At 36.4% G+C, this 23,335-nt stretch overlaps 1 protein-coding gene across 1 annotated transcript in view; it reads right to left on the minus strand.

Moving 5' to 3' along the window:
• NEGR1 (neuronal growth regulator 1) overlaps positions 1-23,335 on the minus strand; it is a gene marked incomplete at its 3' end in the record, with an annotated part of 911,256 nt that overhangs the window by 193,367 nt on the left and 694,554 nt on the right. The window contains exon 5 of the mRNA XM_079728488.1: positions 693-813. Within this exon, the coding sequence (XP_079584614.1) occupies positions 693-813 (121 nt within the window). The remainder of the gene's footprint in view (positions 1-692; positions 814-23,335) is intronic.

The raw sequence follows: 23,335 nt of genomic DNA on the forward strand, positions 1-23,335 counted from the left end.
GATGGCTTGATAAGAGCAGGTAAAGAGATCTGAATGAGCCCACTGGTTGAAAGTAAAGAGGAAGTCATCAAGTCCTGTCTTCTCTTGTTCAACAGCTCTTGCTAAGGCTTTCTGAAGCTTCCCAAGCTCCTCTGAAGTTAGAGTAGTCCTCAAATCCCCTTGGTTAGTCCTTCAACCATGTATTTTATCCCTCTACAGTCCCTTTAGTGATAGAATACTTAAATGTCACATTCTATAAAACAAAATGTTAAAATGACTTGTGGGAGAGGGAAGCAGGTGAAAGGGTTGAGGATTATCAAGGAAGCCAGGCAGAGTCCACAGCTCTGATTGCTTTTGGAGTGCTCTCATGGAAACTGTGCCCAAGTCCTTTAAGAGCTGGTTTATTTCCCAAGTAAACATGATTGCCAGCAAGAGCAATGGTGTGCTGGCTCAGAGGGCGGGAAAGAAATGAAATGCACCAGTGATGGGGGATTTGAAGGCATTTCTGAGATCATATAAACCAAAGTGGACATTTCTTCTGGATGCTGTTAGCTACTCATCCCCCCACGTGGGCCTCTTCAGTTTGCCTGCCCGAGAAAAGGCTGCTGAGAATCATTCAAGCCAGTTAAAGAAATTGCTTAAAGTACATATCTGAAACACAAACACATTAGCTCAAAGTGCTTGAAACAGAGTAATAATCACAAGGTCCTTACTTCTTCTCTCCTTTGTACCATTCAAAGGCCGGAGGCGGCACACCTGCACCTTCGCATCTTATCAATCCGCTGCGTCCCGGGGCCACAGTGCCAGATTTAATTTCCTGAATCGTAGGAGCAACTGAAAACGAAACAAAGAAGGAAAGAAACTGCGGGTAAGTTAAAATAATCTTCACCTGAAATATAGAGCACACATATTTTTACTCCTTCTATATTCAAAGTAATCTTATGCCTGATAGGCCAATGCATCACATTTTCAGTGCTTTATGCTTCTCTTATGAAACTAGTCATTTTCAGCTTCATTTTTCAAGTTGGACAATAGATGGATGTTCCCAGGGAGTGCAGAGTAAATGCAATACATTTTGACCTTGCTTCCTATTGGAAAATGGCATTGTTGAGGGGAACATTTCATCTGTACCTCAGTCAAACTACACTCCAATAATAGCTCTTATTCACTAGTGATGGCTGGGAGCAAGTCACGGGGTTTGGTGCTTTATGTTCATGATTTCCTCACAGAATACTCTAGGCGAGATGGCATTATCCCAATTTTACAAATGTGAGAACTGAAACTCAGAGAGGTTAAATAATTTGTCTAAGGTCACACAGCTACTTAGCTTCAGAGTTTGGATTTGACGTCAGACATGTTGATTCAAAGTCTGAGTTCTTTCCATATTCTGTGTTTTTCCCTACTCCCTATGCTTTAGCACATTAGCGATTTTAAAAATGTGGTTCCTTCTACCTAGAATGCTATCCTTCACCATTTCCACAGATCCAAGACCCAAATTTAGGGTTCACCATCTCTATACTCTTCCCTGTTGCTCTGGCTGGAAATACCTTTCCCTTTTGAGTAGTTTATCTAAATCTCTCATACGACACACTTTCTATCTTGTATTGTAATTATTTATGGGTATGCCAGGTGTCTTTGTCGCTGCCTAAAGACAGGGTAAATATCTGATTCATCTCTGCATATTCAGAGGTCAAAGCACAGTGCCTGGCACAAAATGATGCTTAAAAAGCTTCATTATAGCATAGCCATTTCTTTTATTCATCAAATAGTTATTGAGCCATTGATACATACCAGGTCTTTCTCAAGGCACAAGCAGTTAAACTCCCTGACATGATAAAGCTTACATTCTAGATGGGGGGAGGGGGGGACAGAGTATCAGCAGTAAATAAAATAAATAAGTAATTTAAATAAAATATTAGAAGAAATATCATTTAAAAAAAGCATTAGAGGGCTTCCCTGGTGGCGCAGTGGTTGAGAGTCCGCCTGCCTATGCAGGGAACGCGGGTTCGTGCCCCGGTCCAGGAGGATCCCACATGCCGCGGAGTGGCTGGGCCAGTGAGCCGCTGCCGCTGGGCCTGCACGTCCGGAGCCTGTGCTCCACAATGGGAGAGGCCACATTAGTGAGGGGCCCGTGTACCGCACAAAAAAAAAAAAAAAAAAAAAAAAAAAAAAAAAAAAAAAAACATTAGAGCAAGGTAAGAGGAATTAGAGTAAGGAATGGGTTGCAATTTTATAAAAGCTAATCTGAGTAGGACTCATTGACAAGGAAAGATTTAAGCAAAGATGATGTAGATGAGCGAGTCTGCTATGTGAGTATCTGGAGAAAGAGCCTTACTGATAGAGGGAACAGCTTGCAGTAAGGCCCTGAGGCTGAAGCAAGCCTGGTTCAGTTGAGAAATAGCAAGGAGATCAGTGTGACTGAAACAAAGAGAAAGAAGGGGCAGTAGCAGGAGACGGAGTATGATGGTTCATTTTGCGTCAACTTGACTGGGTCACAGAGCATCCAGATATTTGCTAAACATTATTTCTGGGTGTGACTGTGAGGGTATTTCTAATGTGATTAGAATTTGAATCAGTGAATTCGGCAGCATATTGCCCTTCTCATGTTGGGTGCACATCATACAGTCAATTGAAGGCCTGAATAGAAAAGGCAGAGGAAAGGAGACTGTCCCTTCTCTACCTGACTGCTTGAGCCAAGGTATCAGTCTTCTGCTCTCAAACTGAGATTTACACAACTGACTCCCCTGGTTCTCAGTCCTTTGGGCTTGGATGGAACTACACCACTGACTTTCCTGGGTCTCTAGCTTGCAGACAGTAGTTTGTGGGACTTCTCAGCCAGTTAAGAAGTGAACCATTTCCTCATAATATAATCTCTCTCTCTGTCTCTGTCTCTCTCTGTCTTTGTCTCTCTCTATATATATACATCATATATATATCACATATGTATGTATGTATATGTGTGTATAGGTGTGTGTGTATATAGATACACACATATATTATGGGTTTTGTTTGTCTGCAGAACCCTGAATAATATATGGAGCCAAAGGAGGAAAGATCAGATAGGACCTTGAGAGCCATTTTAAGGACTTGGCTTCTACTCTGAGTGAAATGGTGAACCACTGCAGAGGAGGGATATAATCTGACTTTTGTTTTAAAACTATCACATCACTCAGGCTGCCATGTTGAGAAGCGACCACTGCGAGTCCAGGATGAAAGCTGTTGCACTAAGAAGACAAGTGATGTTGGGAGCTCATACCGGGGTGGTAGCACCTGAGGCGGTGGAAAGTGACCAGCTTTGGGGTCTATTGTGAAGTTGGAGCCAAAATGATTTCTGGACAGACTTTTTTTTAAAAAAAAGAGCATGATTTCACTTGACTTAAATAGAAAGTTAGAAATACCAATTGACTGAGATGGGTTAGACTGTAGGTAGATGAGTTTTGGAGGGAAACATTAGGAGTTGTATGCATGTGTCATTTTTTTTTTAATAGACTATTTTTAGAGCAGTTTTAAGTTCACACAAAATTGAGTGGAAGATGCAAAGATTTCCCATATACTCCTTGCCCTAACACATGGATAGCCTCTCCATTGTCAATATCTCCTACCAGAGTGGTACATTTGTTACAAGTGGTGAACCTGCACTGACACATTATTATGACTTGAAGTCATAGTTTACATTAGGGTTCACCCTTGCTGCTGTACATTCTATGGGTTTGAACAAAAGCATAATGACACGTATCCATCATCACGATAGCATATGAAGTATTTTCATTGCCCTTAAAATCCTCCTATTCCTAAATTTTCCGATATCTGCCTATTCATTTTTTACTACCTCACCACCCTCAGCAACCACTGATTTTTTAAGTTTCTCCATAGTTTTCCTTTTTCCAGAATGTTAAACAGTTGGGGTCATATAGCATGTAGCCTTTTCAGCTTGGCTTCTTCACATAGTAATATGCATTTAAGGTTCCTCTACGTCTTTCCATGGCTTGATAGCTTGTTTCTTTTTAGCACTGAGTAATATTCCATTGTCTGTATGTACCACAGTTTATCCATCCACCTGCTGAAGAACTTCTTGGTTGCTTCCAAGCATTGGCAATCATATGTAAAGCCACTCTAAACATCTATTTTTTGTGTGGAACTAAGTTTTCAACTCTTTTGGGTAAATACCAAGAAGTGCAATTGCTGGATTGTATGGTAAGAGTATGTTTAGTTTTGTAAGAAACTGACAAACTATCTTCCCGCCAGCAATGTATGGGAGTTCCTGTTGCTCCATGTCCTCACTAGCATTTGGAGTTGCCAGTGTCCCAGATTTTGGTCATTCTAATAGGTATGTAGTGGTATCTCATTGTTTTAATTTGCATTTCACTGATGATATGGTGTGAAGTGTCTTTTCATATGCTTATTTACCATCTGTATATCTTTGGTGAGGTCTTTGGTCCATTTTTAATTGGGTTGTTTGTATTATTTTTATTGTGTTTTAAGGGTTCTTTGTATATATTAGATAACAGTCCTTTATCAGATGTGTATCTTGCAAATATTTTCTCTCAGTCTGTGGCTTGTCTTTTTATTTTCTTGATATTGTGTTTCACAGAGTCAAAACTAATTTTAACGGGGTCCAACTTATCAACTATTTCTTTCATGAATTGTGCCTTTGGTATTGTATCTAAAAAGTCATCACCAATCCCAAGGTCATCTAGATTTTCTCCTATGCTATCTCTAGTTTTATATGCACGCCATTTTCCATAAATATTTTCTTTCCTACCAATTTACATTTAACATAGTACATATTTCAAATAACACTATGGGAAACAGTTCAATGCAACAGGAACCTAGAAGGTGCAAATACTAATTCATTCAGACAAAAGATCTGAGTAAATGTGCACTTTGGATTTATTTTAAGTTTCTTTAGAAAGCAATAAAAAAGTACAGAGTTTACTGATTTTTCAATATGCAGTGAAAGTGAAAACTGTAAACACTCTTACAACAGAATATTGCCTTTCATTTAAAAAATACCTGAGCAGACTAATGATTTTCTGTTAAGGGTTATACTTCACTTTGAAATTATAGCACCTCTATTTCTCTGTGAGATTTTTATTCTTAATAGTAAAGGTTCAATTGGAAAAAAACTTGCAAAGAAATATTTTTATAAAAGTGCTTGCTAGGGTTTCCCTGGTGGCGCAGTGGTTGAGAGTCTGCCTGCCGATTCAGGGGACACAGGTTCGTGCCCCGGTCCCGGAAGATCCCACATGCCGGGGAGCGGCTGGGCCCGTGAGCCATGGCCACTGAGCCTGCACGTACGGAGCCTGTGCTCTGCAACGGGAGAGGCCACAACAGTGAGAGGCCCGCGTACCACAAAAAATAAATAAAATAAAATAAAATAAATAAAAGTACTTGCTAATAACTTGGTGAAAAATAATAAAAAATGATTACCAGAGAAGTTTGAATATGAAAATGTTATGAGATAATACACATACACACATTTATAAATACACAAATACAAACACATGCACATTCTCTAACTCAATATAAGGAACCATTTGATAAATTTTAACTTTCTTTGTTAAGCAAAGATTCACATCCCCCCTTATAAGGCAATAAAATTACAAAAGATATTTATAAATGAAAACCCACTTGTCAATTTCTATGATACTGTTTTGCTTGTGAGAAGTATAAGTAAGATTGTATTTTTACTCTTGTTCTCACAGGCTTTCATCTCTTTCTCTCTGTCACACTAAGAGGCCATAATCTTTTATGATTTCCAACTATTATTGAAGATGAAATAACATATGCAACAGGAGATCCATCACAAGCTTCTATTGATAACCTGGTTAGTTTAATTACTCCTTGTTTGTCAAGGGGGGCATGACTCATTACAAACAAAACCATGAAATCCAGAACATTGCCTGAAAACCCAGGCATAATGAACCAAAATAAAAATCTAATTTGTCATTAAAAGGCTATTATGCAGTACAGTGTGCATATGGCTCAGCACTAGGTAACCATACAAGTTAAAGGGGCATGATCGTATTGTCTAGGGGCTTCACAGGCTGCTGTGAAGGACACTGAAAATGGAGAGATACTAAAATGACATATGGAAAACTAGATAAAGAATGAAACAGGAATTAACACTTGTGAATAAGAAAAAGGCCTAAGAGCATTTTATGTGTTAGAGAATTAAAGGACCATGGGGTGTAACTAATAAATATGGAGAGGGGAGTCTTAAGTAGATTTCATTTTGAGGCTAAAATTATAAACTTGAACTTGAAAGCTGTACTGATTTTTCTTGGGGTCATGAATGAACCCTTATGCTATTATTCTGCCTCTTTTGAAAGTGACTATTCAAGAGGAAGAGGATTCATCCACTTATTTATTCTTCATTCCTTCATCAATTCAACAAGTATTTTTACTGGGGACTACATTAATGAAAAAGTAACATTCCTGGCCTCACAGGGCTAATATTCTTGACTTTGTATGTGTGTGTGCATGTACATGAATATGCAAACAGTAAATACATAAATACACAGTACAAGAGCCATATGAACTAAGATGGAAACTGAGCAGGGTAAAAGAAAAAGGAATGCAAAGTGGGTTATTTTATATGGTGCAGTTATAGGGCTCCTTATTGATAAGGCAATATTTGAGCAGAGAATTAAATGATATGAGGAAAGGAATCATGTGGTTATTTATAGGAAACTATTAAAATAAGAGGAAACAGAAAAGTCAAAGACCCTGAGTTGAGACCACTGAGGTAGAAACATGCTCAACAAGTTTGAGGAGCAGCAAAATGGTCAACATGACTTGAGCACGTGAGAGGAAGAATCCAGAAGAGAAGGTTGGATGGGTAGCTGGAACTCAGATTCAGAAGGTCTGGTAGCCTATGAATTTTATTGTAGGAAGATGAGGTTTTGGAGATTTTGAGCAGAGGTGGGACATGGTTTGATTAACATTTTATGCAGATTTCTTGGCCAATGTGTGGAACATGTTCTGCATAGAGGCAGAAGAGGAAACAGGCAGAACAGCTAGGAAGCTGTTGTAGTAATCTTTAGGATGATAAGAAAAGCATTGGCCAATCCACAGAAAAGGCAGGAATTGAGAGAAAATTTAATTAAATAGATCATTGGTCACATTGGACCTGAGTCAACTCATTTTAGTTAACTGGCAGTGAGAAGACATTTTTAGTGAAATTCCAAGTTTACACCATTCTGAACCATATTACTTTGTATAAATAAAAGAGTTCTATGGCCACTGAAATGTCTAATTAAACCCAATAGGTTTCTTTTCTAGAGCACATCCTAGAGACTGTGATGTCCATATATGCCTTATGAATCTCTTATTGTATGGAGGTTTTCCAAATTTATGAGACCACAAAATTACAGAAAATTTTATATTGGAGTTCCTGTGGGCTTAATAATTCTTGGGACATATTCTGGATATGCTGGACAGTTGGAAAAGTAGATGTCTAATGTCTATTCCACATCTTATGTTATGTGATACATGACTTTTCGAGTCAACAGTCATCACTGGTTCAACAGACTTCTGTGTGCTTATGAGCTATAATCGACTAATGAGTTTTACGTGATGAAATTATTTGCATCAGAAGGATAGGGTCACTTGTTTGCTAGAAATATATACCTCATAACAATTATGACTAATTAAATCTCCAACTAGAGCTGTAACAGTGAATTTTATGTATGCTTGGTTAAGTTGTACCAAACACTCATTTACCACTGGAATGTTCCATGTTTTAGGAAATCATATTGGGCCCTTCCTAGAAAAGACAATCAAATGGTAAAACTTGAGTGGTTGCTTGCAGGGCTTCTTTCTTTCACCTTCACCATCACCCTCCATTTCTCTGTGAATTTTGGTCCTGGCCCAGAAGTGAGAGTAGGATTGTAAATCTATGCATATGTAGGCATTTTTATTTCTGTAACTGTTTTTCCTTCCATGGAGATAGTTTTTTTTTTGTTCTACTCATATGTAACTTCTTTTAATTACACCAAAGCAGCAAAGAAGGTGATTACTTGGGCCCTTCAAATTCATAAGTACAAAGGTGTCCTTTGGAATAGACTGATTTATGTGCAATGCTGAAATTTAGGCATCCCGCCCTTGTATCAAATTGTATATGGTTGTGAGCTGAAACAACTGCACAGTGAAAACAAATCAATTTCAGATGAATGTTATTGGACAGATGTGGGGAACGTCAAAGGACAGATGTTGGGGAAGGTCAACAGTGAAAGGGTCAAGAAGGGATATTTAACACCTGTGTGATTCAATGCTCATAAAAAAATGTGTCTTCCCTTTTCCTTTACTCAGTGGGATTATTTCCTTTTATTGTTTAGCCAGTCATTTCAGGATGAAGATAATTAAACGTTCTTCATTCAAAACTCCAGGCTCTGCAGGTGCAAGCAACAGAACCTCTGCACTTGACACCCAACAAGCCTAATCCAGATTCAATTTTCTTAGTTACATGACAATAGCCACAAAGACCTCCTTCCTCTCTTGCCATCCTCAATGGGAGCTTTGGTTCTGTACAAAGTCTTATTATCAAAAAAAATAAGTGAATCGGAGAATTGCTTTAATAGCTTTAGTGGAGTGAAGTAGCTTCGGTGAAACTTTAGAATTTCAAAGACAAAAGAATTTGATCACCACCCTGCCACCTCAAAATAATGGACAATGATAAAGGTGCCATGTTAAATAATTACAACAATAAAGAAGAGTGAGGAATAATAATGAGAAGTGAATCATGAAGAAATCCAACCTAGAGAAGCTACATAGGAGAACACTGTGGTAAATAAGCATGTTGACCTTGGTCTAGATTCTGAAACTTGTGAGCTACATTAAGGCAGCCTTGGTCAAATGCAGTTTTTGAAAAAAAAAAATTAAGGTTTCCAGTACCTACCAGAGAACACATCATGTAAGACGTGCCTGCTCAACACACTACTGTTATGGGTGAGGATGACGATAGTTGAAAAATTTCTTCCTTGAAGATAGGTTGCAACTCAGGGTGGGAAATATATGAAAATCTGTCCAAGGTTGTCATAGATCTCACAGAAATGGATCACACGGTCAATAAAATCTTTATATGAAGCACATATGTCCTTATCATATGGACTAATGTGATTTTAAAGAAAACTAAGAACTCCATACTCTTGCTAAGAGAAAATTTTTAAAAAATTATCTAGTTAGTTTTTTTTTTTTTTAATTTAATCAAACTACTGTAGTCTAGTTAAATCATAGTCTTCATGACATAAAGGACTTTCACATTGATTACACCTCTGTTCAGCTTTTACAAGGAGTGAAAATAATCCAGCTTGTAAGGTACTTCCTGCTTCCCCAAGACCTTAAACATTTACACAGTGGCAAAACAGTGTAGTAAAAAGGCCCCGCTTTGCAGTCAAGAAAAAGTGGTTCGAACATTTATCATCTGAGTTACTTAATGCTTTTAAACTCCAGTTTTTGCGTCTGTAAAGTAAATAGTGCCTACTTCATAAGATTGCTGTACAGACAACGTAAAACACTTCTTTTAAAGTGCTTACCCTGGTGTTTTGCACTGAGCAGTCAATAAAATCTTTGGCTATTATTAAACAGAATTATTACAAGTGAATAGGGTATCATAGCTATGTTCCCTTTAAGAGCAAAGAATCATGATAAGATACAGATAGAAAAGGAAACTAAGGTTTTTTTTTTTTTTTTTGAATCATTATCTTCGTGCTGCAAGCACGTGATTAATTTACTTCAAAGTTAGACTAGTATATCACTTTTTACTCTCCCAGAATTCCATCATTATCCTGCTTTTTTACTGTAGTTAACCAAGAAAAATTTACTTTGTAATGCATTTGTGGCAGACCTTGTCTTATGTCTCATTGACCAAGAAGTAAGAGGCTTGGGTTCAACAATGTGATAGAACATCAAAAGTGTATGGAACACATAGGTGTCCCTTCTAGAAAGATGTCTAACTGTGGAGGTATGTCATGTGTTAGGGCATATACAAAATCAATGTACTAATTCAGTTAGGCATACGATGAGGTCATTTTTTCTTTCAAAAGAATGACAATGATAAGAATTTTGCATGTTAACTAAACTTCAATATTCAATATTCATGATGACAGTGTACTAAACTGTGATCTCTAATTCCCTTATGTTTACACAGGTGTGTAAAAAGTAAAATATTTTGTAAAAAAAAATTCAGAGCTAAGATCTATAACTGCGTAGTAAGTCCAATTTTAGGGGCATTGGTGAAAGTCCTAGCACTGGTCCCCTAAACCCTCAAAGAAAAATCTGTGCATTGTTTAATATTACAACATAAGGGATTCTTTTCCTAAACTCATGGTTTAACGCTATTATAATATTTAATCCTTTCAAGGGAGTTGAATATACCTAAGCTTTTATTAGTCAAAAATATTGTGGTGTGAATGATCTTATATTGTGTTATGAGTGTACATCTGTGAGAAGCCGTTTAAGGATGGATAGTTATGTTATTTGTGACTCATGAAGAAGTAGATAAAAGAACAGGAGAGAAACGGTTATATAATGAAATGTATTTTTTTTTTTTTTTTGGTACACGGGCCTCTCACTGTTGTGGCCTCTCCCGTTGCGGAGCACAGGCTCCGGACGCGCAGCCTCAGCGGCCATGGCTCTCGGGCCCAGCCGCTCTGCAGCATGTATGATCTTCCGGGACCGGGGCACGAACCCGTGTCCCGTGCATCAGCAGGCAGACTCTCAACCACTGTGCCACCAGGGAAGCCCAAGGGTTATATAATGAGAAGTTTGTTCGTGATTAGGCAAAATTAATTCATATCATGCTTTTGGCAACGGTCGGCACTACTGAAATCACAGCCTGAAGTAGCTGTCCCCTTGTAGTCAGCAATGCTCACTCCAGTGATGCATCCACTGTAAAATATGTCTGAGATTTATTGGGCCACCAGCTGTATCAATAGGAATTAAATGGTTCACTGTTTTCCTAGCTGTTCACCAGACTTTCTTTCTTTAGACTTCATTCATGATTTGCTCTCTTCTCTGTTGTCAGTCATGCTGAATTATAGCTGTATGTGATTGATTTGGATGCACTGAACAAGTTTGCAAGAACTGTGAAGTTAGGATTCTCCAAAGGCATTTTTTTTCCCCAGCACATATGATCCTGTAACAAAAGTTGTCCATTGTACAAACCTACAAATTCTTAAATATTTGAATGCATTCTTCTCATATTGAAGCTGTTATAAATTTCCTGATATAAAAATTATTTTTTAGTGAATCCTCCCCCCTCCAAAAAAAAAAAACACAGATTAGAAGAATGAAAATATCCTTGGGACTATTTTTCTCATGGGGAAAATTTTCTAGTTGTATTAATTAGTTAAGATATGCTGTTTAAGCCTCTGTTATGTTTATTGTAATGCTTTAAGTCATGGTACCTTTTTAAAGCTTAATATTGATCTCTCAGAATGTGAATAAACTAGACTTATATATAAATTTAAGATTTTTGCAGTTAATCAGTGTAAAATAAATGATAGCAATAAAGATTTAATCTGTAATAGATTGGGATAGCATTGGTAGAATCTTTCCTTAGGCTAATTTTTAATCTGTTCATGTTTCCCTCTGGTCTCAGGGCCAGCTTCCTCCAAGGACCTACTGGTAAATCTGAAGGCACCAAGGACTCTTGGGATGGTATAACTTCTGACCTCTGCAGAATAATCACTGGATCAGATTTCTTAGTTGACTGAATGGTTTATTATTTCTTCTTGTTTCTGTGGCCTTCAATAATCTTAAAATAGCACATTTTAAAAGTTGATTAAAATTCAGTTATTAAAATTGTTTAATTCTGAGAAATGAATAATTCATATTGCTAATATATTCTAAAGAATTACTTTCCAAACACACTGTCTTGGAGGGAAAGAAAAGAAAGCCTTTGAGTAGCTAGAAAAAAAAAAAGGGCAGAAATTAAAGAAAAAATAAGATTTATATTACAGAAATCTAATTGTAAGCTACCCATTTCTCCCTGCCCACTGCCCTCAAATGTATGAAGGAGAATGTTGGAAATCTAGCAAGACTATAGGAAATATGTTAAGTGAATGACATTTTCCAAGAATATAGGCACAGATTCTCTAGTAAGAAGATGAACAATAAACTGAACCACTTTTACCTCTCCATTTATTTCGAGTTGTCAATCAGCTGTGTGTTCAGACCTGCAACCTGGAGGTTTTCCTGTTATATTACTTCTACATGGTTCAAAGAGTAAAGCCACAGAGGTCATGACTGTGAAACAGATGTGCTTTATCCATAGACTTGCCATGGACTTATGAACAAGGAGAAAAACAACATAGCAGGAAGTGATACTAGTTGTAGAATTGAGAGGTAGTTTTTCTTCCTATTTGAAAAACACAGTCTTGGACACTTCTATTTATGGAGAATGAAAGCTAAATCAGAACAAACACAGTAAGTAGTAACTAAGACCAAAAGAATAAGAAGACAAAGTGGGAGAGACATTTTGCCTACAAATAGTGTATCTTAAAGAAATTTAAAGATGTGGGAAGGAGGGGTGGTAGAAAAAATGTAATTTTCAGAAACAATAGTATGGGTTTATTTGGGACTAAGAATGTTTTACAAGGGAAAAAAATGTCATCCTTCTTTAAATGATTAAATAAAACGTGGTTTGAGAAAACTCTGCCTAACAGCAAAAGCAATTTGACAACTGATGGGTTTGTCAAGAAAGGAGAAGTCTGACTAACAAATAAGAAATTCCATTTCAGCAACAGCAGTACATGAATAAATTATTACCAAAAATGTTCAGGCTCTTTCCTCTTCTGCTCAGAAATAAAAAATATATATATATGCAGCTGATACCCTCCTTATAATCTCAATTTTATTTAGTGCCCTTTAAATCGAAATCACTAGATTCCTCTCTATTTACTGCTCTCATCCTGCAAAGCTTATCTCTGCATTTGATAAACAGTTGGTATTACCAGTTTATCAGTGTCATTACAAAATATTTCAAAGTCTTGAGGGACTCAATAATATTGTAGGTTCTACCTTTAAAATGCATCTTATCGCTCCTCACCACCCCATAACTCTCATGCTGGTGCAAGATAACACTACTTCTTACTTAGAATATTGCAAGTCTCCTAACTGGCCCCCTTGCTCTCTCCACAGGCCATTCTCAATATAGCTTATGATTTTTCAGCCCTTTATACTTAGTTAGATGAATATATGTATAGATAATGCATAATATATATTAATAATAAATAATAAATACATGTTGAATATATTTATTATATATAAATATATTATATTTATTTATATCTGTAATTAAATTTAATATATTCCTTATTTAGATATGGTTTGGAACAAAGCATCTGAAATTAAATAGTTAACTTTAGTATTTCATTTGTATGTATTATATAATATCACATGTAGTACTATATAACTCAGCATTAAAATACTATGTACCTGGGAAGCAGAGTTCTGGAAAAAATGCAAACAGCATTTGTCTATGGCTTCCACCAATATATGGTGCCTCAGAAAGCAATCACAGATAACCTTTAGGCTTATGCCATGTTTCAGTCAGCTATTGCCACAATAATACTGTGTAACAAATCACCACCTCATTTTGGTGACATATAACAACCAACATCTGTTTCTCACTTAGGTGTCTACTCTGTCTTAACACCCATTAGTCAAAGCAGTCACATGGTCAAGCCCATCACCAATGGAGCTGGAAAACAGTATTCCATCTACATTTAGAGGGGGTTGGGAATCAACGTTGTCAGGGAACAATCTAGACTCTTACTTGTAAGTAGAATTTTCTTTTCTTTTCTTTTCTTTTTTGGCCATGCCACAAGCCGTGTGGCATCTTAGTTCCCCAACCAGGGATCAAACCTAGGCCCTCAGCAGTGAAAGCATGAAGTCTTAACCACTGGACTGCCAGGGAATTCCCAAGAGTTTTCCAAAGCCATTCGGGCTCAAAGTCTCTTCCATACTTAAGCCAAATAGAGTTATATATGTCTGCCTTCAAAAGGAAAGTTTTTTATCTTCTGCTAAGGAAATGGAGTATCTGAAATGAATTATGGATTTCAGAGTAAGCTAATGTGAGGAATATCTGACTGAAGATATACCATAGAGAACAGAGCTGCCATGGAAACCAAAAGATTAGCAAGTGCTATGCAAACCAAGTACTGTGGAAAGCTAGCATGTCAGGAAGATGTTGTTAGAGCACCCCAGAAAGGCTGATGAGGACTCACCTTAGGAAGACTCCCCGCTTCTTCAGCCACTACAAATGAAATGCATTTGAAAACTGGGAGGTTTTTCCATGTTCCTGTATCATCTACTGACATTTTTTCTTGAGTTATTGTCTGTTCTCTTAATCATTTATTTACTCAGTGCTATTGGTCAAGAATAGATTAAAACAACTCTTGCCTTAGAGAAGCTCAGGGCTCTAGTGGAATTAAAAACTGGCCAATGATGTGTCATAATCTTCTGTGTTTCTCTAACGCCTACTCCAGTATGAGGGACATAGTGAACACTTAACAAATGTTCATTGAATAAATGAATGTGATAATTTCTATAAAATATTATAATTCTATGACTTGTTATAATTAATCCTCCAGGTTTTTCAGCTCAATACAGTTAATTCTAATGAGTTAGTTCAATATTGTGTTTATTATGTTCATGTAATATATAATTGATACTTAAGTACATCTGTATTGTATTGGTAAATATTGACATCATTGCCATTTGTAAGTAATGTATATTTCTTAAAGAATTTTTAATAAAGAAATTTTATTGAGCAGCATATGGAAATAACAAAATTTGGGGCATATTTCACCTAAAATGTAATCTAAAGCTAAAAATTTCTTTGAAAAAGTTATACATTCTAGAAATAAAGGGCTGTATGTTGGTCAAATAAATGGATTTGCTTGCTAAGGAAATGAGTATTTATTTTGACTAGAAATCCTTGTTGTTAGTTGATCTGAAATATATTTATGAGTCCAAACAATTTATTTACTTTGTGTATGAATTGCAGGATATGATTATAAACTAGAAAGGTGATCTGTATATGCTGGGCATATTAGAAGCAGTTTATCTGTTTGTGTATAAAAGAAGGAGGTTGAATGGTTCCAGAACAGTGTTAGAAGCAATGTGTCCTGCTTCTGTTATCATTTTGGTTAAATGCTCAGTTTAGGATTTCTGCCTGAATCTGATTTCACCATTTTTTTTAAAGTGGAAATTCATAGTAGGAGGTGAGTATGAACATAATGTAAAAAGTGTAAAGACTGGTCAAGACAATGCTCCCTGTTGGGTCTATTATCTTCAGGCTCTTTCCAGTGTGTTCCACTGTGTGCCCCATGAAATAATGGTCCATTATGGTTTTATGTTCTTCTTACTGAAGTAATCCTATGAGGTGGTCTAATAGCATCAAATAACTATTTCAATGTGGTTTTGTGCATGTGTGTGCATGTGTGTATTAGCTCTGTTCCTTCCAAATGGAAATAAGCCTGTATTTGGTAACTAAACCAAATGTTTCCAGGGAAATTTAAATGCATAATTCATAAAAACCAAAAATGGTAAAACCATGTACAGACTCTACTGGCATTCATTTAGCTATAGAAAATATGCAAAACACTAGGTAGAACAGGTTTTGTGTTTTACATTTTAATGAGCTTTGGGATTTTCATGCATATTAGTTATGCTGCCCTAATTACTCATTATAATTCTAATGTGCATTTTATATTTAATTACAATGCTTATAAAGATTTGGTATGGACAGTAAATTATTATAACTAGCATGTGCATAATGATTATGAACTGAATTTATTAACTTTTATACCAGGATTCTGTGTTAGTAACTTTCAGTTTCACCTTGGTGATTAACCACATTGTCTAATTAAACAAATATTTGTGTGGAATTAATTGTAAATGTCAAAACCAGTGTCAACTTTTTTGTTTTTTGCCAATTTTCATCAAATTTTATTTTTAGTTTCCTTAGCTTATTTAATTACTAGACAAGCTCATTTCAAAATATTAAAGTATTATTAATTTTCTTAATTATTTAAAAGACTGTAAACTTGTTAACACATTTCAACAGGGAGCCCAATGTCAGATGACTAGAAGTTTTCTGCTAGAGTAGGTAAAGCTAAATGGTTTTCCAAGATATCAGCTAATTTATATCCTAAACACAAAGGTATGCAATTTAAAAAAATTCTCATATCTTATTAACATTAAGAATTTGGCTTCTATCAACAAGAATTTCTCTTCCCATTTGGCACAGTGCATTTCCACAAATCTTAAATGTTAAGTTTTTGCCAAATAATTGACAATTAGAATGATAAAATTTTTTTCTTGTAAAATTCACATTCATTTATGGAGGAAAAAGAGTAACCAGAACTTGAATGTGAATTAAACAATAACTTTGTCAGATGAGGTCTATATTTTTTCACTCCAGATAGGGTTATTTCTGACCCAGGTAATATTTATCTTCAGTGAAAAAAAGGAGGGTATAAAAGACAAAGATTATATAAGATTTAGCAAGGAGGTTTTTATCTCAGAATTTCCTAATATAAACATCTATATAGTATAGCATTAAGGATTCAATTCAGATCTTAGCTTATAGATAGTTAGTAGTTATGGGATGGAAGGCAAATATGGTAACATTTAAAATTTTAATTCCTGCCTATGTAATACAGGGATGATACAATCTACCTCAACAAGTCTTTTTTGTGGCAATTCAATGAGATGTTGTATATAAAGAATGAGTATGTCTTCTTTGGAGAAATGTCTATTTAGGTCTTCAACCCATTTTTGGATTGGGTTGTTTCTTTGATATTGAGCTGTATGAGCTGCTTGTATATTTTGGAAATTAATCCTTTGTCAGCTGCTTCATTTGCAAATGTTTTCTCCCATTCTGAGGGTTGTCTTTTTGTCTTGTTTATTGTTTCCTTTGCTGTGCAAAAGCTTTTAAGTTTCATTAGGTCCCACTTGTTTATTTTTGTTTCTATTTCCATTATTCTGGCAGGTGGGTCAAAAAGGATCTTGCTGTGATTCATGTCATAGAGTGCCTATGTTTTACTCTAAGAGTTTTATAGTGCCTGGCCTTACACTTAGGTCTTTAATCCATTTTGAGTTTATTTTTATGTATGGTGTTAGGAATTGTTCAAATTTCATTCTTTTACATGTAGCTGTCCAGTTTTACCAGCACCACTTATTGAAGAGGCTCTCTTTTCTCCATTGTAGGCTCTTGCCTCCTTTGTCATAAATTAGGTGACCATATGTGCATGGGTTTATCTCTGGGCTTTCTATCCTGTACTATTGAGCTATATTTCTGTTTTTGTGCTAGTGCCATACTGTCTTGATGACTGTAGCTTTGTAGTATAGTCTGAAGTCAGGGAGCCTGATTCCTCCAGCTCTGTTTATCTTTCTCAAGATTGTTTTGCCTATTTAGGGTCTTTTGTGTTTCCATACAAATTGTAAAATTTTTTGTTCTAATTCTGTGAAGAATGCCATTGGTAATTTGATAGGGATTGCATTGAATCTGTAGATTGCTTTGGGTAGTATGGTCATTTTCACAATATTGCCAACAAACAGATGAAAAGATGCTCAGCATCAGTAATCATTAGAGAAATGCAAATCAAAACCACCATTAGGTATCACCTTACACCAGTCAGAATGGCCATCATCAAAAAATCTACAAACAATAAATGCTGGAGAGGGTGTGGAGAAAAGGGAAACCTCCTACACTGTTGGTGGGAATGTAAATTGATACAGCCACTATGGAGAACAATATGGAGGTTCCTTAAAAAACTAAAAATAGAACTACCATATGATCCAGCAATCCCACTACTGGGCATATACCCTGAGAAAAGCATAATTCAAAAAGAATCATGTACCACAATGTTCATTGCAGCATTATTTACAATAGCCAGGACATGGAAGCAACCTAAATGTCCATCAACAGATGAATGGATAAAGAAGATGTGGCACATATATACAATGGCATATTATTCAGCCATAAAAAGGAATGAAATTGAGTCATTTGTAGTGAGGTGGATGGACCTAGAGTCTGTCATAGAATGAAGTAAGTCAGAAAGAGAAAGATAAGTACCATATGCTAACACATATATATGGAATCTAGAAAAATGGTACTGATGAATCTAGTGGCAGGGCAGGAATAGAGATGCAGATGTAGAGAATGGATTTGAGGACACGGGGGAAGGGGAGGCTGGGACAAAGTGAGAGAGTAGCATTGACATATATACACTATCAAATGTAAAATAGATAGGTAGTGGGAAGCTGCTACACAGCACAGGGAGATCAGCTCGGTGCTTTGTGACAACCTAGAGGGGTGGGATAGGGAAGGTTGGAGGGAGGCTCAAGAAGGAGGGGATATGGGGTTATATGTATATATATAGCTGATTCACTTTGCTGCGCAGTGGAAACTAACACAACATTGTAAAGCAATTATACTCCAATAAAGGTGTAAAAAAAAAAAAGAAGAAAGAGTATAAGGAAAGCCTGGCATATAATGAACATTTGAAAATGTGAGGTGCTTTCACACAAACACTATTGCCACCATGATTCAAAGTGATTATTTTTCAGAGCAATGTAGGCAGCTAACATTCATCTTCCTCAAATCCTCCAGTATGATCTATCCATTGATGAATGTGGTATGTGTATATGTACACATATAATTACGTATGCATATATGTATTACATATTCATTTGTAGGTTATAGGTACATAATATATATGTATATATTTGCATAAATATTTTATTAAAAACCACTAACTTGCCTTTACTTGACCACTTAGGATATAGATATAAAATCTCATATACCGTTCCATTGTTTACCATGTACTTGAATTCCTAGTTCAACTTTTGCATTACTCTTATGAAAACCATCATCTATAGATGATACATATTTATGTATCATATTTTTATGATACATATTTTTATGATACATATTTATGTATGCTATTAAATGATACTGTTGAATTTCTATATCAGTATCATAACTTTAATAGTAAAGCCATTATATATAACTATTATATTACTATGTGCAAATTATATTATATAATTATGTATAGAAAATACATATAGTTGTATAGTAATATAGCATATTATTTTTATAGCATCACTATCAATAGTAATTCTATTATCTAATAATGCTATATTATGTATCATAACAGCATAAGTCTTTTTTTTTTTTTTTTTTTTTTTGCTGTATGCAGGCCTCTCACTGTTGTGGCCTCTCCCGTTGCAGAGCACAGGCTCCAGACGCGCAGGCTCAGCGGCCATGGCTCACCAGCCCAGCCGCTCCGCGGCATATGGGATCGTCCCAGACCAGGGCACAAACCAGCATCCCCTGCATCGGCAGGCGGACTGTCAACCACTGCGCCACCATGGAAGCCCCGCATAAGTCTTTTAAAGTATTTCTAACAAGATTAAATTCTAAAAATTTACTTTGAAATTACCACTGTGCCAAATTGTATATTGTTTGTGGTAATCTATGCACAGCAATACGAGAGTAAATTAAAATGTTTTTTGTTTGTTTACCCATTTCTTTGTCATCCATGCATTTGATCCAACATGCCCAATCTTACTACTCTCATAACTGAACAGTCTACTTTTTCCATACTTGGAGCTCCCTGCTACCAGCAGATGCCCAGAAATTCTTTGTCATCTCTTCAGTAATTAGCTATTACTGTCTCTTGGCAGTCACAGATCTAATGTTTACACTTCTTAACTTTCACTGAGTTATTTCGAAGGCCCGTGACTTGTACTGTTGGTCATTTTTCTGTGGTGCGAAATTGAAACTTATGTGATTATATTATGGGTAGGGTGGACTGGAGAGGTTTGAATCTAAAAATGTGAAATTGGCTCAGCTCACTTCAGCAGTCAAGGGCTGAACTATGGAAGTTTCAACAAGAATGGACAGTCCTGGGGGAAGAAATTAACTGAAGGTGGGAGCTGGGCAGAAGTGTTCATCTTCACGGAGAGTCGAGGATATAGGAGGGATTTTAATTTAATATATTTTGCTTCTCTCTATCCCTTTGTTCACCCCCAGCCAAAGAAGGAATGACTGATGTTTGCAAGTGTAGGCGAGGAATAGCTGTGTATAGATTGACCACCTCTCTCTTTTTGGTCTGTAGTCACCAGCTCTCAGCAGGACATAAACATTCTGCTTAGTGACTCCATGGAGGAGTTTTACAAAAGGAGGCAGCCCACGTTGGCAGCTTGTGGTTTGCTATTTTGTCTGTAATTGGAAGATAAGTTCACTTCTCATGAGTATTATCACCTGGTGCACTGGACAAGAATCCTCAGGGAATAGGCAAGGAAAGGGGTTTAAGGAGCAAAATAAGCATTCAGAGGTAGAGGTTTTTAGAGGGCCCAGGTTGTTTTGGACTTGGAGTTACAGGCACTCTGTGGGTAATTTTCATAGCCCTGTGGCTTTCTTTGAACTGCTCTGACCAGAATGCAGCTTTAAGTCTTAGGTGTGAGCTATATGGGATTTTCACACTAGCTTGTGGGTCTTTGTCCTGGATCTTTGTCCTGGGAGAATGACTTTTATGATATAGTTGAGCAGAAAAACTGTATAGAAACAGAGCCATTTTTAACTGGAGTGGCCTGAAGCAAGCAGGAAGGCCACGCCTGACCTTAAGCAAAGAACAGGTGGGCCCAGTGGGTGGCCTTAGCAAAACACTAGAACAATAAGCCAGGCCAACTATGGCAAAGACAAGCAGCACAAGAAGGCCTTGACAGGCCCCAGCCAAGCTGGCTTTAATGTGTAGGCTGCTGAAGCTTAACTTGGAACTCTCCCGGCACATGTAGCCTGGTAATGTAGATGTGGTGGGAATCTTCCACATTTCTATTGTATTTTTTAGTCAGGTCTGTAGGATGAAAGCCCAGAACCTTTTAATAGCAATGATCCTGAGTTCCAAAATAGGTAGAAACTGCTAGTTCAGCTGCAGTTTGGTTTTTCTTTTATGATTTGAGTTTGTATCAGGACTCAAAGAGAAGATTCTGAAGGGACTAACCTTGGAAACATGAGGCTTGTCCACAGCTCTGAAGAGTCATTTCCCACTACTGTGAGGCCAAGTTGAGTCTGGACTTATTAATGACACAGACTCAGGAAACAGCTTCTGATTGCTGAGATACAAACTGTGGCTTTATTCACAGAAGAGCCTTAGATTTTATTAATAAATAAAAAGGATTAAGGACCCTTATTATAAGGAGAATATTCCATCTTCTTGGATGGAGGTAGAGAAACAATTCAATACTATTGCTGCCGATTCGAGCAATAAAAGAGGTAGTTTTTAAACAGCCTGGGCAGAAATAAGTAATCAGGTTTGTTCAGAAAGTTAAGGAAGAAATGGAAAGATACAAAACATTTGTTTCAGTCATAACTGAGGAGCAGTGGATAATTCAAAACCGCAAAAAGGAATCCAGACTAATTAAATGGTATAAGGAGGAGAAGGTATCAGCAAACAGTTGAAATCTTAGAAGCCAGTCCAGATAGATATGAAGGAGAACATGGCATATGAAAAACCTGAAGATGGTGATATATAAGAAAAAGGAATACTCAGTTTCAATTGTTCTCCATCAGGGTATCAGGAAAGGGACATATGCTAGTTATTTACTAGCTCAAAACAAAACAAGCAACCCCATTCCCCATCAAAACAAACAAAAAAAAAAACGAGAATAAAACAAGCTATCACTGGCTACAGGGTGAATCTAATATTGGAGGAGAGACAGAGGGGTTGAGAGAGAAGAGTCAGGAACACATTGTAGCAATTAATAATGTTGAGGTACAGAAGCTGAGTTACAGTGGTAAAGACAGAAGATAAGGAAAGATTTGGGAGAATTATGTAAGAGGCAAAATGGATAGGACTGGTTATAGATTGGATATGAGGAGAGAGGAAGATGGGAATGTTAAAAATTACTCCCAGGTTTTGGCTAGCACAACTGGATGGATGATCATGACAGTGGAAAATAATGTAAGTAGTTGATGATAGAAGGTGCCCGCAAATCCTAAATTCAGTCTGGGAATATACTGAGTTTGAGATACTCTTAAGACATCCAAGAGTCAATATCAAATGAAGAGATGGATAGAAATGTCTCGAGTCCAGAGGAGAAACTGGCCCAGGTTATGAATGAGTCATCTGTGCAAAGCTATTAATTGCTGTCATAAGTAGGCATGAGACTGAAGGATTGAGAGAGAGATTTTAAAATATAGTGTCTCCTATTTTGTTACTATGCACTGTAAGAATCCTTCACATTGTCTAAGTCATGTTACTCATATGGTATCTTGATTACCAATAAATATATTAAGTTCTTGCCCTGGAAGAAATAACATTGTACAAAAGCAGAGAATCTTAAAAAAACAAAAAAACAAAAAAACAAAAAAAACAAGCAAACACTCAAAGACAAACTAATTCAAAGATAGAAGTAACTGGTATCTCAGAAGTGCTCTTAATCTTTCTCAGGTACATGCAATGATCTGTATTACACAAATACAGATGAATTTTTCACACCCTTTAAATATTTTCTGAATAGAAATCCTTAGAGTGGTAGTGTGAGGGGAGACATAGAAATAACTAAATATTTTGTTTAAAAATATATTACAGTAAGTTCTGAGAAAGAACAGTGTTGGCCTTGTCAAAAGGTAAAGTAAATAATAGAAGGAATAAAAATTTCAAGAGATGTGAAAAAAATAATTTATATTTCTAATTGGTTTTGGGGAAATTAATCATCTGAAAATTTTCTACATATATTTCATACCTTCCTAGTCTTCATTAAATCATTTCATTTTTATGTCTTTTAGCTTTTTTTAATCAAAATTGTAGAAATATTTTTTGAAAGGCAAAGGTAAATAGACATCCATGTGATGAGTAAAACAAACTGTAAAAGATTAGAATTACTATCAGGGCAAGATATGTCATGGAATGGTAGATTGAGAAGAATTAGCACTGAATCATTACCATCGAAAGGCAAGCTTCTTCATACTGAGAGAAGATTCCATAAGATTCTATCAGATTCTAATGCTTTCTAAGAGACATTTTCAAACAATATTTTCCAGATATACATGGTATATTTGTATTTAATTTTACAGAATGGCTTACTATTTTGACTTGATTACTATATTGTTTGGCATTTAAAAAAAATTGTGAAACGCTTTACATAACTGAATGTTATCCAGTGGAGACTTTAGTAACAACCATAAAATATGTGCGTTCCATTTAGCAAAAGCAGATGATATTTGTAAATGTGCTTGGAGCTCTTTAGAGAAATCTTTCCCCAATCTTTCCTATTTCTATAAGAGTAGCCCAGTTCTTTGAAGTCAGGGAAAGGACTGGAGTAAATGCAGATCCTT

Source organism: Hyperoodon ampullatus, assembly GCF_949752795.1.
Source record: "Hyperoodon ampullatus genome assembly, chromosome: 2".
Taxonomy (NCBI): domain Eukaryota; kingdom Metazoa; phylum Chordata; class Mammalia; order Artiodactyla; family Ziphiidae; genus Hyperoodon; species Hyperoodon ampullatus.